The sequence below is a fragment of the Microtus oregoni genome, unplaced genomic scaffold, assembly GCF_018167655.1.
Source record: "Microtus oregoni isolate MIOR12 unplaced genomic scaffold, Mior012 000043F_ref0000047, whole genome shotgun sequence".
NCBI lineage: Eukaryota > Metazoa > Chordata > Mammalia > Rodentia > Cricetidae > Microtus > Microtus oregoni.
In genome coordinates this window covers 1802704-1817871 of record NW_024543210.1, presented here as the reverse complement: position 1 = coordinate 1817871, position 15168 = coordinate 1802704, and the positions used below count along the sequence as shown (strand labels likewise).

General features: G+C 54.3%; 1 protein-coding gene across 1 annotated transcript; it reads left to right on the top strand.

The window, feature by feature from the left end:
- Positions 1-1474: 1474 nt before the first annotated feature.
- On the top strand, positions 1475-12640 carry Tnfaip2 (TNF alpha induced protein 2). Its single transcript, XM_041633271.1, has 12 exons — positions 1475-1631; positions 3752-4115; positions 4350-4980; positions 6737-6851; positions 6963-7085; positions 7231-7331; positions 7892-7990; positions 8388-8511; positions 9233-9355; positions 9576-9731; positions 9849-9970; positions 11116-12640. Exons 2-12 carry the CDS (start codon positions 3767-3769, stop codon positions 11255-11257), a joined length of 2085 nt encoding a protein of 694 aa, XP_041489205.1. The 5' UTR covers positions 1475-1631; positions 3752-3766; the 3' UTR covers positions 11258-12640.
- The last annotated feature ends 2528 nt before the right edge of the window (positions 12641-15168 follow it).

Sequence of the window (15168 nt, the reverse complement as noted above, 5' to 3'; positions counted from 1 at the left end):
TAACCTGTTTGAAATTAGGAATTGGATGGATACAGCAGAGGCTGGGGAGACTCTAGTGAGGTTGCACGTTGTATCAAGAAGCAGCCAGGAGGTGGTAGGCTAGGACTCCTGGTTTTCTGTCCTCTTTTGTCTTTGGATAAGTGTGGTGGAACACTAAGTTCTTGGTCTCCTTTGGGTGCCCTGTGGAACAGAGGCAATAAACCCCAGTTTGAGCTCTGTGGGCTAATTTGAAAATGTCACCCATTAGGACCTTGGGAGAAGAGGTGGCACCTGACTTTTATGTTAGTTTTTTGAGACAGAGTCTCACTGTATAGTTTTGCCTACCTGGAACTTGCTATGTAGACCAGGCTGGCCTCAAACTCATAGAGTCTGTCTGCTCTGCCTCCCTAGTGCTGTGATTAAAGGTGTGTACCACCATGCCCAGCAATTGTCTGTGCTTGCCTTCTACAATCTGCCTAGGGATAGGATGCAGGAGCGACTTAAACATGGCACTTGGCCACTGCTCCCAGGAGGAAGAGGAAGTTCTGAGTGTCCAGGGACAACCCCTAAACATAACCCCTACTCAGCTGCCCTTCTTCTCCCTTCAAAGTCCAGCTTAGGCTGTCAGGGGAAAAAAGAGAGGACCCAAACAAAAGACAGGGAGGAGCCGAACTCTAAGTAGAGGCAAAATAGAAACTAGTGTCTAGCAGGGGGAAATTCCTGAGTGAGCCCATCTTCTAGGGGGCAGAAATTCCTAAGGAGTGAAGCACCCCGCTTCCTACACTGGCCTACAACCCCAGCCTCCCTAGGCAGATCTTGAGAAAAAGCCTGCAGGAGGAATTCTAATGATCTGGCCCAAACCCAGCCTGAGAAAGCTTGCCAGTGGGAGCCCCGCAGGAGGCTCAGTGAGGGGTGTCTGCCTGTGTGACCTCTGGGTAAAGATGAAGCCTCCCCTAACACTCAAGGTTGGGTAAGGAGATGTCTTGAGAGATCCCAGTACGATCGGTGTGCCCCGCTGCTTTAGGACGCCTCCTTCAAGAGGCTTGTCTTCCAGGCTTCCACGGACTCAGTGGTTCTCAGATGGGCTCCCCAGACCTAAGTAGGTGCTGACTTTTGTGACGCGGAACAGCGACTCTGGGCGCGCGCCTCTGCTTGGCAGCCAATCAGAGACCGTCGTGGGACAATGGCCCCGCTCTTGGCGGAACTTGTGGTCCCCCTGATGCCTTTCCCTGCGCGCACACAGTCGGGCCACGCTCAGCCAGCTCTGCCACGCTTTTCAAGGCCGTTGGGAACAGCGAAGCGACCCCGCCTCTCTCTCTCTACCGTCCCGGCCCCGCCCCCAGCTCTGGACTTGCTGGGGTCCTTGGCCTCCGCCCGCGGATTTTCCGCGGTTACGGCTCGTGGGGCAGGCGGAGCCCGGGCGGAGCCTGAGATTATTTCAGGCTCTGCTCTGGCCAGGGCCAGGACTAAGGCGTCCTGTCCCGGACACAGTAAGTGACCTCCACCGGCGTGCCCCTGTCCCTACCGCTCTGTGTAGCTTCCTCTCGGGTTCTGACCCAGAATCTCCGGCAGGACTCCCCGAGGGAATGGCCTTGAGTGGCCAAGAAGACGCGGAATATTCCGAGGTCCCGTGACCTCCAGCATACTCACTGGTAGGGCCTTAGAAGTTTTACTCTGAACCCCTTGAGCCAGGGACCCGGTTCCCGGCATGCAGCACAGGACTCTCTCCGGAGAAAGGCAGGGTGTAGGAGCGGGGACAAAGCTAGGGAGTCTCAGGTTCATAATGGGAAGATTCCAGCACCCGCGGGATTCTCTGCCTGGGTAGTCTCTAGTGAGACATGGGCACGCTCTCCTATCACCCGGTGAAAGAGACAGTAGGTTGCAAGACCAGTGAGGCTCACTGTGGACCAGGGGCATTTAGAATGAAGGTAGGTGACACTAGCTGCAGCCATTCCTGTGCCTCTGAGAAGGCCCCTTCCTGTCTCAGTGGGTCCACCTGGAGCCATCACCTCATTACTCCTGCTCCCTGGGGAGCCTGAGGTCACAAGGACACAGGGGACTCACTCTATGAGGTCCATCTGGTGCCAAGTTCCTGGCCTGAGATTTTGCCACATCTTCTGAGCAGCACTGTGAGTAGCTGGGCTCATCCTCATTTCACAAATGGCAACACTGAGGCCGACTGAGGAAGGGGGTTGTTCAGCCCTAACACTGGTGAGATACGGTAGGGCTGAGCCCACAGCTGGTCCCTCTTCCTGTACCCACAGACTAACCCTGCACTGAAGGGCAAGTGCATCCAGATATTCAGGTTGCTGCTGGGTAGCTCCATCAGCTAGACCAGCCTTTTTGGGTGTTTGCCATGCAGATAGGCAAATAGGGTGGCACAGGCCTTAAACACTGCATGGTCCTAAGTGGAATTGTCAGGCCTCGTGAGGTTTTAAAAAGTGGGGTCTCTCTGTTTAGGCCACCTAGTGAAGGATGTCAAGAGCTGGGGTGGAGGAGCCCAGGCTTCCTGTCTAATCAGGGTGCTCTACCCATGCCCCAGTTATGGGACAAGCCCCTCAGGAAATGGGCCGGGTAGTCGAGCCGGTGGAGGCAGAGAGGCTGTGGGAAAGTGGCCTTATCTGAGCCTGTGGAGCTGGCGGTGCTTGGGGCAAGCACCTCCTATTGACAGCTTCAGTTGCTTCTTCGTGATGATGGGTCTATGGCTGTTTCAGGGCCACTCCAGGGCATTTTGGTGAATTGAAGCTACAGGTTGGGTGGTGTATTCTTGGGGATGGGGCAGGCAGGCCACCCCCTGATAACGGGCCACACCATTTCCTCAGAGGCCCTGCTGCTGTCTGCTTCTCTCTCTGAGCTAGCCATGCTTCTTCTGGTGGTCTTCCTTGCTCCGACAACCCAGATACAGCAGGGGATGTGGAGACCTGGGAAAAGCCGGCCATTGAGCCAGATGCTGTGGCTCAAGCTATTGACCACAAGGTTATTTTAAGCTAAATAACACCCTTGCTGAGGAGAGAAGAGACAGGATGAGCACCCAGGAAGGGCATAGAAACAAGCCTTTGTGCAGACTGTGTCAATACACTTAGAAACAAGCAGTGTAAGGTGGAAACCAGCTGTGTGGGTCCCACACTCAAGTTGCAGTGACACTCCCCTCCCCTGGCATCCCTGTGTCTTACTGACATGTAAAAAGCGTCCTAGGGTCCTTTGCTCAGAGTCTGGAGTCCCCAATACCAAGCAAGGATAGGGGACAGGTTCTATTCTTCTTGTGGTCCCAGTACAACAGCTGTGCTTTGCTGGTGGTATATATCTGTGACCCCAAAGCTAGATAAGAACTGTGCAAGGAGGCACAGGGAGGAGGTGGAGGCTGGTCTCAGTAGGAAGGGTGCCCGTAGCGTGGCTGTGAAATTTTTAGACCCATTCTTGCTGTCCCAAGGAACAGCAACCTGTGCCCTGGCTCCTCACCAGAGTCTGATGGAGTAGAAAGGTACTCACTTCTCATGTCCCCTTTCCCTCCAAGTAGCTTCACTGTCCAGGGAGGATTTCCCCCAGTACAGAGACTGCCCCCTCAGTCTGGGAGGTCTCGGGCCCCCAGCATCCTCCTAGCCTGGGGAGACAAGCTGTGGGCACCACAGTACCACGGCCAAGGAGGAAGCAGGGTTCTGGTGGCTGTCCAGGTGAAATGGATAGAGCACTGTCCAGGCTGTGAGCTGGCCGTGCACTCGGGCCTGGGAACCATTCACCGTCATCTCTGAAGGCTTTGTTTTCCAATCTGCAGGCCTGAGCCAGGGCAATGCTGAAGATGGTGACTTTCTTCCAAGGGCTTCCTAGCCAGAAGTCTGTGCCGGGGACTCTGGACCTCCCTGGAAGCCCCCCAAAGTCACGCTCCACATCTGAGGCAGAATCAGAGGGCTCCATGTCAGAAGCTTCCTCTGAGGACTTGATGCCATCCCAGCATACTGGGATGGCTCCGGATGGGGAGGAAGAAGAGTCTGCAAAGAAGGAGAAGAAGAAGTCCAAAGGACTGGCCAACATGTTCAGTGTCTTCACCAAAGGGAAGAAGAAAAAGAGCCAGCCCAGATTATCAGATCCTGAAGTCCCCCCCAAATCCAGCCCCGAGCTAGATGGTCCACCGCCGACAGGTAGGCTGTGGGGGTAGCTGAGGCTGGAGTAGCACGAAAGAAGCATGGTGCAGATTTGGAGGGGAGGGGGTCATAAGCCACTCGGCCAGGTGAGGCAGCTAGGCGAGTCACCAGTCTAGGAGATGGGGTTCTCTGCCCCCATCTTGTCGGGGGCCTTGGCCTCCTCCCTGGGATCTCAGCCTCCTCTTGTCTCTGGTGGGTTTGTGATCCTAAACGCGGGTTTCTACACTGCAGTGGAGGAGGTCAAGGAGGCCCTGGAGAGTGGGCGGCTGGAGACCGCGTGGCGGGTGCTGGCATTGGAGCGGGAGCTGGAGGCTGAGGCAACTGCGGGTGGCACAAGTGAGGAGGAGCTGGTGCGCCAGCAGAGCAAGGTGGAGGCGCTGTACTTGCTGCTGCGTGACCAGGTGCTCCGGGTGCTGCGGCGGCCACTGGAGGCGCCACCTGAGCGGCTGCACCAGGCACTGGAGGTGGTATCACAGCAGGAGCTGGAGGACCGTCGGGCAGCCACGGCACCCGCGGTGGCGGTGCTGGCAGCTACGCGCCCGCGGTGCTGGCTGCAACTGTGGAGGGGTGGCGTGGCGGAGGTGGCAGCGGAGCGTTTGGACGCGCAGCCAGCCGTGGTGCCCGAGGGCCGCTCGGAGGCCGAGAACAGGTTCCTGCACATGGGCCGCACCATGAAGGAGGACCTGGAGGTGGTGGTGGAGCGGCTGAAACCGCTGTTTCCCGCTGAATTCAACGTTGTGCACACCTATGCCAAGAGCTACCACGAGCACTTCGCGGCCCACCTGTGCACCTTGGCACAATTCGAGCTGTGTGAGAGGGACACCTACTTGCTGCTGCTCTGGGTGCAGAACTTCTACCCCAAGTGAGCTTTACCAGTGGATGGGATGGGTCTCCTCTGTGGAAGGGGTGCTGAGACACTAGAGGCAGACATTGTTGATGGGAAAGCCGGTGTTGGGGTGAAGGAAGAGAGCTGGGACTTGTACCCAGCGGCTTTGCACTTCAGTTTCCTGGACCTTTGCCACTTCTGCAATCGGGGAAAGGGAAGCACAGAAAAAGGGACTCGGTCATTCGTTCTCAAGGAGGTTCCCGATCTGAACAGAGATGAAACAGGGAGGGGCTGTGGCAGACACAGCTGGACACGGAGGAGGCCAGAGCACCAGGCGTGAGAGGAGACCAGATCTGGGGGAGTCAGGGAGTCTTATGTATTGAGTCAGTTCACACTTTAATGGATGTACTGTCAGGCAGGGAGGGGACAGAACATACAAAGAAGAAGTGGTAGGGAGGGTGGTTTTCCAGGCAAGAGAAGTGACATTCTGGGAACCAAGCTGTTGTGTCTTAACAACCCCAAGGAAGGGAGCTAGCTACAGTGGAGTGGCTCTAGGTGTCCCTCTTGGGGACTGTCAGATAGACAGAGATCTCAATGGGAGACCATTGAGATCTGGAGCACCTCAGAGGAGAGGCTGACTGTGCCAAAGGTGGGCAATTGGTACTCAGCTGGGCCAGCCTCAGCATCCTTTGATTGGCCCAGAATGTGCCTGTCAATCACGCCAACTGGGGGAGAGACTTGTGTTAAAGGGTGGAAATGTCCGTAGCACTAGAGACCAGGGATTCGTACTGACTCCCCAGACCTGAGTGTAAAGTCTACCGGAGGGCCGACTGGGGGTTCCGACAGTGTGAGCAGTGTGTAAAGCACCTTGCCAGGTGCTGAGCCAGCCTCCTGTGGGAGGGCCAGTGACAGGGCACAGCAGGGTGATAGGTGAAGAGCCAGCAGGATATGGGGAAAACAGGCAGGGCCGTCCACAGACAGCTGGGCCCTGAGCTAGTTCCTGCTGGTTTGTCCTGACTCATCAGGAAATGCCAGGCACTCACACCCCCTGCTTGGTCACCTTCCTGCCCCTGTGATGCTTTGGGGTCTCCTAACTTGGGCACAGCTAGTCGCAAGACAGGAAGCTAAGGCTAGCCTGAACACGGAGCCCAAGGGGAGGCATGTTGAGGCCTAACCCTAACCCTAACCAAAGTGCGGCTCAAGTGCATGCAAACTAGGTGAAGCGCGCAAAGGGTCATTCCTAATGTTCCAGGCAAACAAAGGGCCTTAGGCCATGCCAAGGCTGGGCAGGTCCCCTGGGAATTCTGCGGCCACTTGAGGCACCAAGAGAGTTCTACAGAGCAGTTCCAGGTCAACCCTTCCTGTTGAGCCACAAGGCTGACCTGATGGGAGTACTGGGCTGGCTTGACAGGCAGAGGGGGCCAGAAGCTGTGTTGCATCTGTGCAAGCGGGGAAGCCTGGTAGACACATCAGACTTGAGAGCTGCTCTAGGGTGAAGACACTGTTGGTGGCCAGGGCAGAAGCAGGGAAAAGGAAGAAGATCTTTCAGTGAGCTGGGCAGGAGAGAATGGGGCCGGGCGGGGGTTCAGGGCACAAGGACTCGGTAACTGGTTTAGAGCAGGAGGAGTGACTGGGGGTGATACAAAGAAGCAGGATGACTCCAGCCTGAACTCAACTGAGTGTGGTCTGACATGGGGAGGGGGAGGGGCAGAAGATGCAACAATGTCTGCAGCTGGACTAAGCTGCAGGGCTGCCACTGTCGCACCCCTCATGCCCGTGTCTCTGCCTACAGTGATATTCTGAACAGCCCTAAGTTGGCCAAGGAGCTACAAGGTATCAGGCTTGGGGGCCTCCTGCCCCCTAAGCAGATCAGGTTGTTGGAGGCTGTGTTCCTGTCCAATGAGGTGGTGAGTTCAAATGCTGAAGGCGGGGCCTGAGAGGGCAGCATGGAGACAGACACTTCTGCGTGAGCTTAGTAACAGGTTTAGTGCCACTGTAACCAGCCTCTTTTCTCCTAGACCAATGTGAAGTTACTGATGACCCGAGCTTTAGAGCTAGAGTCTCAGCGCTGGGCCCGGGATGTGGCTCCCCAGAGCCTGGATGGCCACTACCACAGTGAGCTGGCAATCGACATTGTCCAGGTACCCCTAACTGCCCCTCAGACCCACAGAACAGCCACAGCTCACCTCTGCTGGGCCCCATGTTCCAGCATGCACTTCCCTCCCATGCTCTGCCCCTGTCCTAGTCTAGAGGGTACCTGCTATACTTACCTGCTGCTCCCTACAGATCATCTCACAAAGCCAGGTCAAGGCTGAGAACATCACCTCCAATGTGGGGCTACAGATAAAGCAGTTGCTACTGGTGGAGCTGGCTGCACTGCTGAGGAGGTACGTGTGTGTGTGTGTGTGTGTGTGTGTGTGTGCGTGCAGCACACAGGACCCCAGCACCGCTGGGAACCATGGGTCTCTCTGTGCTTAGGATGTCAGCTATAGCCCAAGTCTTCTGCCCTGCCCCAGTCCAGAGCACCGAGAACCTCGGGTGGGCTCCCTGACTTTGTCATCAGCAGAGCTCCCTAACTGAGCAGTTTGTGGCTTAGAAGAAGATACGCCACGAGGCACAGAGAGCTTGCTGCTCCTTCCCATGATGTCCTCTGAATTAACTTCGTTTCCTCCCCACCCTTAGGCGTCCCAGTTACAGAGGGCGCTGGGGAAGAGGAGGGGGTTGGAGAAAGAATGGGGACCCTAGAGTCAGGCAGCACTTTCTCTGGAGCCCAAATGGGGCTCTGCCCCTCTAGCCTCAGTTTTTACAGCTTGTAATATGATGTTTAGGAGCTTATGGTCCCTCCCTTGATCCCTGGGGAGATCAGCAACCCACAGACTGAGAGGAGTGGCTTCTATTGTCCCAGTGTTTGAACTGGTCCTAAATGTGCCCCTTCTGGTTTTGTCAGTTACCAGCGCACCTTTGATGAATTTTTAGAGAAAAGCAAACTGTTGAAAAATTATAGAGCCAACATCATCGCCAACATCAACAACTGCCCGTCCTTCTGGTGAGAGTATTGGGCAGATCTGCCTCATGGAAAGAGGGCAGATGGGAGGTGGAGCCCAGAAGGGGAATTAAGAGTCACAAGGCTGTGGGGGAAATGACAGGGCCTGGAGCAGCCACAGCTGAGGGGTGGAGTCAGCAGGATGCAATTGATTTATTTATGAGTTTAGCTTTATAATAAAATTGTGAACAGAAGGCGGGAAGAGCTAGAGACTAGCCAAAGGCGGAAGGGGTGTGCCTGGGGCACGGGGCACACATGGGAAAGCTTGAGCTAGATCCCACCGGGAGTGGAGAGCTACTGAGGGTCCTAGAGCAAGGACCTGATTCAGGAAAAGTAGGCCAAGGATCACGGTGTTGGAGACTGGGCAGGCTGTCATGACCCCCTTCTGTTCCCTCTCCAGGACGTCTATGGAGCAGACATGGCAGATTCCTCAAGATTCCCTGAGGTACCTGATGGAGCCCTTGAAAGATCTTAAGGCTCATGGCTTCGACACCCTGCTCCAGAGCCTGTTTTTAGATCTAAAGGTATCAAGAGGTTCATTCCGGGGCACAGGAGGGAAATTAGGGAAGTGGTAGTAGAAGACCCCACTTCAGACCTGTGGGCAGTACAGATGGGGATGTGCAGTGTTTCTGGAGATGTCCACGTGATGGGGCCCTAACCCGCTCTCCAGCTGACCCACTGCACATCCTGACTTTGCCTTGGCCTGGAAGGGCCACAGAGCTAGGAACATCTAGAGAAGATTCATCTTCCACTCCCTCCCCCACCATTCCTGGCTCCCAGTTCCTGGGGCTCAGGACCCTTGATAACTAAACTCCATGCCCTGGGTGCCCCTCAGAAAGCAGGGGAGAGGTTCCCTGCTCAACTTTAGGGCTGAAGGTATAAAGGGCGGCCAGTGGGTATGGGAAGTCCATGGGTGACCCCGGATGACCTGACACAGAGCTCAGCCTGCAAAGCACAAGGCCTTGTTTATGCAGAAATTTATTTGTTTAAGAGAGGGGCAGTGGAAGAGAGTGCAGGGCTGCAGACAGGCTGTCCTGCCTCTCCCCAGTCACAGCTGCATGACCTTGGGAGAAAGGTACACACAGACTACCTCTGCTTCCGATCTGGAGCAGGAACCTCAAAGTTAGCCAGCTCCTGGAAAGCCCTTGGGACCCTGTGGTCATGAGTGTCTATGTGAGGGTGTCTGCGCCTGGCTGCCCTTCCTTTCTGTGCGTGACCAGACATCCTGCCTCTTGCCTGCCCCAGCCACTGTTCAAGAAGTTCACACAGACCCGCTGGGCAACGCCAGTTGAGACCCTGGAGGAAATCATCACTGCTGTGGGCGTCAGGCTGCCTGAGTTCTCAGAACTGAAGGACTGTTTCCGGGAGGTGAGGAAATCCTCAGGAATGGACCTGGGGATTGGTGCTGTCTGGACACCCACACCAACTAGCAGTGTTTATACCCCCCACACACATGCACACGGGAAAGGCAGGCACCCATGCTCACACTTTTGTCTCTATGCATTCCTGGGTGTTTTGCCTTGGAAGCTTTAGCCCTATGGGTAGGTGCCAGTGGATGGCTCATCTCCCCTGGCTTCTGCCTGCCCAGGAGCTCATGGAGGCTGTGCACCTGCACCTGGTGAAGGAGTACATCATCCGGCTCAGCAAACGGCGCCTGGTCCTCAAGACCGAGGAGCAGCAGCAGCAGCTGGCAAGGCACATCCTGGCCAACGCTGACGTAATCCAGCATTTCTGCACTCAGAATGTGAGCACATCTCACCCCTACCCTGACACCCTCCCCAAGCCTGGCCAGCTACTGCATTCTTAGTACCCCTGGGGGAAAGGGATAGCTATCATCCTCCAACCACCCCTCTGCCTCCAGGGATCCACTGCAACCTGGCTGAACCAGGCCCTCCCTAAAATCGCTGAGATTATTCACCTGCAAGATCCCAACGCCATTAAGATTGAGGTGGCCACATATGCCACCTTGTACCCTGACTTCAGGTGAGCACTAGAGGCCCTCAGGAACTGAGTAGCTGGTTTGTCCCTGCCAGGTCCCACTATGCTCTGAGCATGCTGGGATGAGAGTCCCCCTCATGACCCCTTCAACTGCTAAGGTTCCACCAAAGAGATCGTAATGTCTGACGCTCAAGATGACTTGGGAACATGAGCTTGTGTCTTGCACCCTCCTGTTCCTGTTAAAGACCTATCTGAGAACCATGGACATTGTTCCTTCCTAGGCTGTGTCCTCTGATAGGAAAGTTTGAATTGGTCTTGACTGGGGTTGACATAGCTTAGCCTAGTCTAGTGTGTGGCTGACCCACTCCACCTATTCAATCATCTATCTACATATTTTGACCTATATACATATAAGCCCCATCCACCTCTACCGACCCACCTATTCTTTGTATTTACCCACTCTTCTGTCCGTCACATATCTATTCATCTCCCTGTCTACCCACCTTCCCGTGTGGTTATCCATCTGTGCTTACGCTAACCCGCCTCTCCACTCTTCTATTGACCCATCTGTCCATCATTCCAGCTATCTGTCCGTTTGTCCACCGACTCATCCAACCATCCATGCAGTTACCCGTCCATCCTTCTACTTCCTCACCAACCCACCTGTCTGCTTACCCAGCTGTGCACTGACCCCATCCCTCATCCTTCTCTCCCGGGACCACAACTACAGTCATTTATCAATCTTCCAGACACTGGACTCTATCTATGCTGTGCCTTGTTCTGGGATACAGGGAAGCATGGGCCTCAGTCCTCTTCCTATAGCTTACAGTCTGGCTAGGGTTAACCATGGTGAGGTAGTGAGGCAGAAAGAGAAAATTCCAGGTTGTAGAGTTGAATCATCTTGAATTACAGGGGGGGCGGTGCTGGTCAGAGAGGACAAAGCCATCTAGAGAGGTAACGTTTAGTTGAAACTCTAGATGGGAAGAAGTCAGCCACCTCAAGGGTGTGCGGAGAGATACAAAGGTCTGATGGGCTGGAGTGGAGGAGGTAGAGAGGACAGGTCACCTACTGGGCAGAGTGACTGACTCTCTGCAGGTTCTGTATCAGGGCCTGGAGTTAGGAGGGCCAGCAAGGACTGTGAGCAGGGTCGGTAATGACCAGTGGGACTGACAGGATGCTCTCTTTGCCAGCAAAGGCCACCTGACTGCCATCCTGGCCATCAAAGGAAATCTACTAAGCAGCGAAGTCAAGAGCATCCGGAATATACTGGATATCAACACCGAGGTGCAGGAGCCATGCAGGCCCCTATTTTCACTTATAAAAGTTGGTTAGCTTTTCCAGATGTCTGATGTGCTAACGAGCACACAGCGAACATCTGGCACCACTTCAGTTGGGGATGATCCATGGCACCGGCACTGTGACCCACCACCGACCTCCCACATTCTTCTAATGCTCCTGCCTAGCCCTGACTCTAGAACAAGACCTGGCAGCCAGGATTGAGCAGACCTCTGTCCAGTGGGGCCCAGAACCCACTGTGGGAAACTGACCTGTGAGCCCACAAGAAATTTCTCGTAAATGATGGTTCATCTTAGGCAGAGTGCCCCTTGCCTTCTATATTACAGTCTGTCTCCTGATGCCCCCCTCAGGTGGCTCTGAGTCGCCCCTCCAGCTTCCTAGGACCAGTGATAAAGCCTCATCCTGCTTCCTGCAGCCCGTGGGCTGCAATGAGATAGAGCTGAAAACACAGGAAAAAGGAAAAGATAATCTCTGCATCTGGGGCCTGGAAGGAGACTCATGAAATGCCATGGCAGAGCCAGCATCAGAACCACTTCCGTAGTGGCCCCTAACCCTGCAAGTAGATCCTGGTGCCACTCAGCCGGGAGGACCGGCTTCTTCACTCCCCATAGGCTGCCTCTGTGTGAGTGTGTGTCTGGACAGGAACATGGGGTTTGCAAGTGCGTGCTTAGCTTCCTGTTGATGCTGTGCCACATTTTCACACACAGAGTGGGTTTGAACCAGTTCTGCAAACAGCGAGGTGTGACACAGGATTTTAATCTAAGTGTGGTCAGGGCCCATTGCTTTGGAGGCTCCAGGGAAGAATCATTTCCTGGGCTTTCCCAGGTTTTAGAGGCTGCCCACATCTCTAATCTGAGACCCTGTACCTTCAGAGCCAGGAGCAGTTACTGTGTCCTTCATGCCACCGCGGTGTCTCCTGCTTCCAATCCTGCTGTGTTTAGGACCCCGGGATGCACTGAATCTGCCTGGAGACTTATCAGCAGCCTTGAGTCCAGCTGCAAATTTAATTCCTGTTTGCCATTTCATCCAATAGTCATTGGCTTTGGGGACCTGTGGGTCCCACAGGGTTGACCCCTGGAAACCAGAAACTCTGTTTCCCATCAAGCACCTGCTACTCCATAGACTCTTCTCCTCTCTGGCCATGAAAGCCCTTCTCAGCACTGAGCCAGCCTTGATTATTCCTCGTGGTTTAAGGCTAGGATTTAAAGTCCCCTTTCCCAGGTACTTGCTTTACAAAACTGGCCAGGAACTGGCTGGTATAAGCAATGCACAAAGGCCTTCATATTTTTGTAGATGTTAACTTGTTTGATGACATTACTATTTGTAATATTATATTTATAGTATTGATTTTGTATGCACGTATTCAGGACAGAATTTAGGGTGGTTGTTTTTTATATAGCTTGATATAAAACTTTTCAAAAGTGACTGTAGAGTGGTTTATTTAAAGAACTGCAAAGTTGGGGGAGGGGTTGGGGTGACTCTAGTAGCTTCTTCACCCTCCTGTTGGCTGCAAACCCTCTCTTCCCTAGTTCTGGTTCATAGTTACAGTCCTGGCTTCCCAGCTCTTGTGGTCCAACCTGGAGAATGCCTGCACCCTTGCATGAACCCAGGCCTAGTCCTTCAGCACTCCCTGTCTCTTCACCTATAAGTTGGAACTGATCACGAGGAAAGGTGAGGTGTGAGCTGCCATCGTGTTAGCTCCATGCTTGGATCTGAGTGAACAAGAAGGTCCTGGTTTGTGCAGGGCTGGAAGGGCATGATGGCCACCTCCTCTGCACCCCAGTTCTGATCTAGGATTTGGGGCAGAGCTGAGTCTCTCGGGGACAAAAAAAAAAAAAGAGGGCTTAACAAATCCACTCCACGAAGTTCAGGAACAATTTAGAGGGTAGTGATGAGTTGGTGCCCCCCCCCATAGAGGGGTGTGTGTGTGTGTGTGTGTGTGTGTGTACGTGCACATGTGTTGCTGCAGAATTTCATGGTATGGGGATGGAATGAATCCCACCACAAAGTGGGCACACAGGCTGGCAGGAGACCCAAAGGACAGGACAGCTGGGCAGGACCCCCTCACTGCTTGCCACTGGCTGCCATCTTTTTTTTTTTTTTTTTTTTTTTTTTGGTTTTTGGTTTTTCGAGACAGGGTTTCTCTGTGGCTTTGGAGCCTGTCCTGGAACTAGCTCTGTAGACCAGGCTGGTCTCGAACTCAAGAGATCCGCCTGCCTCTGCCTCCCGAGTGCTGGGATTAAAGGCGTGCGCCACCATCGCCCGGCACTGGCTGCCATCTTCTGCTGGTTTAAGTCTCCGTCACAGAGCCCAGGGAATTGGAGTCAGGACATTCCTACCTTACCTGGGACTTCCCCGCTAGGATGAAGATAAGGGGACACTAACTGGGTCAGAGGGTCCCACAGAGTACACTGAGCCCCGAAGTGCCAGGGTGCCGAGTGGAGGATAGCAGCGCCTGTGTGACCACAGTGGTCCCTGGCGCTCGGTGGGGATAAGGCCCCAACCTAACTGCCACCTGAGTTCTACCCCAGTCACTGCTCCAGGAAAATCTCACAAAAAGCAGGATTTGTCCCAGAGAGGGGAAATGAGTCACCGGGCTTGGGGGCAGAAGCTCTGTGCAGCAGGCCAGTAGGCCAGCAGGCTCCAGAACTCTGACACAGGGGAGAGGCCACTACCTGATGTCATCTCTGCCACTGGAAGCAGAGTTATCCATCCACCAGGGTTTGCACCGAAGGGCTCATTTCCTTGATGCCCACTGTTTTCAGAGGCCCCACAAACACCAAGTGAGAAAATAGATGAGACCTAAATACAACAGGGTGCCGTGGAGGTGACGCAGGAGGGACCAAGGGGGCGACTCTAGCTGTGGTTTTATGGGGAACTGGCTAAGAGAGAAGACAGTTGGCTGAGAGCCCAGATTTGAGGCGCCCCAGCACAGACCTAGACTAAGCACACTTGGACAAAAGCCGGCAGATGGGAGCTGGGGTGAGTCAGGCTGTAGGGAGAAGGTGGGGGGATTTGGGGGGGTGAAAGCAGGCCCAGGAGGAGGTCAGAACAGGCCAGAAAGCAATGAGAGACAGGCCATTCCAGCTGTAGAGAGTTTCAAAGAGAAGATTTAGTGATTTAGAGACAGAGAAGACCCACTGAGTTCCCCAGGGGAGAGAGGTGGGGTAGGGAGGGCGCTGACTGTGGACAGAGATGGGTTAGCTCTGTGCTAAAAACAATTCATCATGCTGTGGTCAGACACACTACTTACTCCCAGAATTGAGGAAGGCCTTGGGGGGACTGGAGGGCTGGGAGTCTGGGGGACTTGGGGAGGAACTGAGCCAAGCTCAGTTTGAAAGGTCTGCAGAAAGGGGCTGTGGCTCCTTACAAGATGTGAGAAATGACAGCGTCCTGGGTAAGATGGTCGGGCACCCGATCTAGACATCTGTGCACAGCCCTGGGGAGGCGGGGCTGGGGCTAGCAGATCTCATAACTGGGAGCCAGTTGTGCCCTTTCTGGCACTTTATCTGATCTGTAATTCAGCAAGTATGCAAAGTGACAGGGGTATTGGGCCAGTCACTTCCATTGTCCCAGCAAAATACTGGAAACTCCCAAAGTGCCCATCAGTGGGCAGCTGGGAATAATCTCAGCACACCCGACAATGGAGGCCTATGCGGCTGTAGAGAAAGGGAGAAAGGTCTCTCTGTGCTGACTAGAAAATTCAGATCATATAATGTTACGGGAGAGCACGGTACATAAGAGCACACAGTATTCTACCTTTAAATGAACGCAAATGGAACGTGAATGTACATTTGACTCTGCTTCTGAGCGCAGCTATGGTGATTTCATGATGGAGCCACGTGTAGATATTAGTGTTTTATACTTACACACTCAACTGAGGGACCGAAGGCAGGTGTTGCTGGAGACTCAGGAATGGAAAGGAGCCGCGACATTCCCAGCGTAGG

Coding starts and splice junctions, on each gene's coding strand:
- Tnfaip2 (XM_041633271.1), top strand. CDS start 3,767: ATGCTGAAGATGGTGACTTTCTTCCAAGGGCTTCCTAGCCAGAAGTCT. Junction 9,356..9,575: donor TGAAGGACTGTTTCCGGGAG/GTGAGGAAATCC, acceptor CTGCCTGCCCAG/GAGCTCATGGAGGCTGTGCA. Junction 9,971..11,115: donor ACCTTGTACCCTGACTTCAG/GTGAGCACTAGA, acceptor TCTCTTTGCCAG/CAAAGGCCACCTGACTGCCA.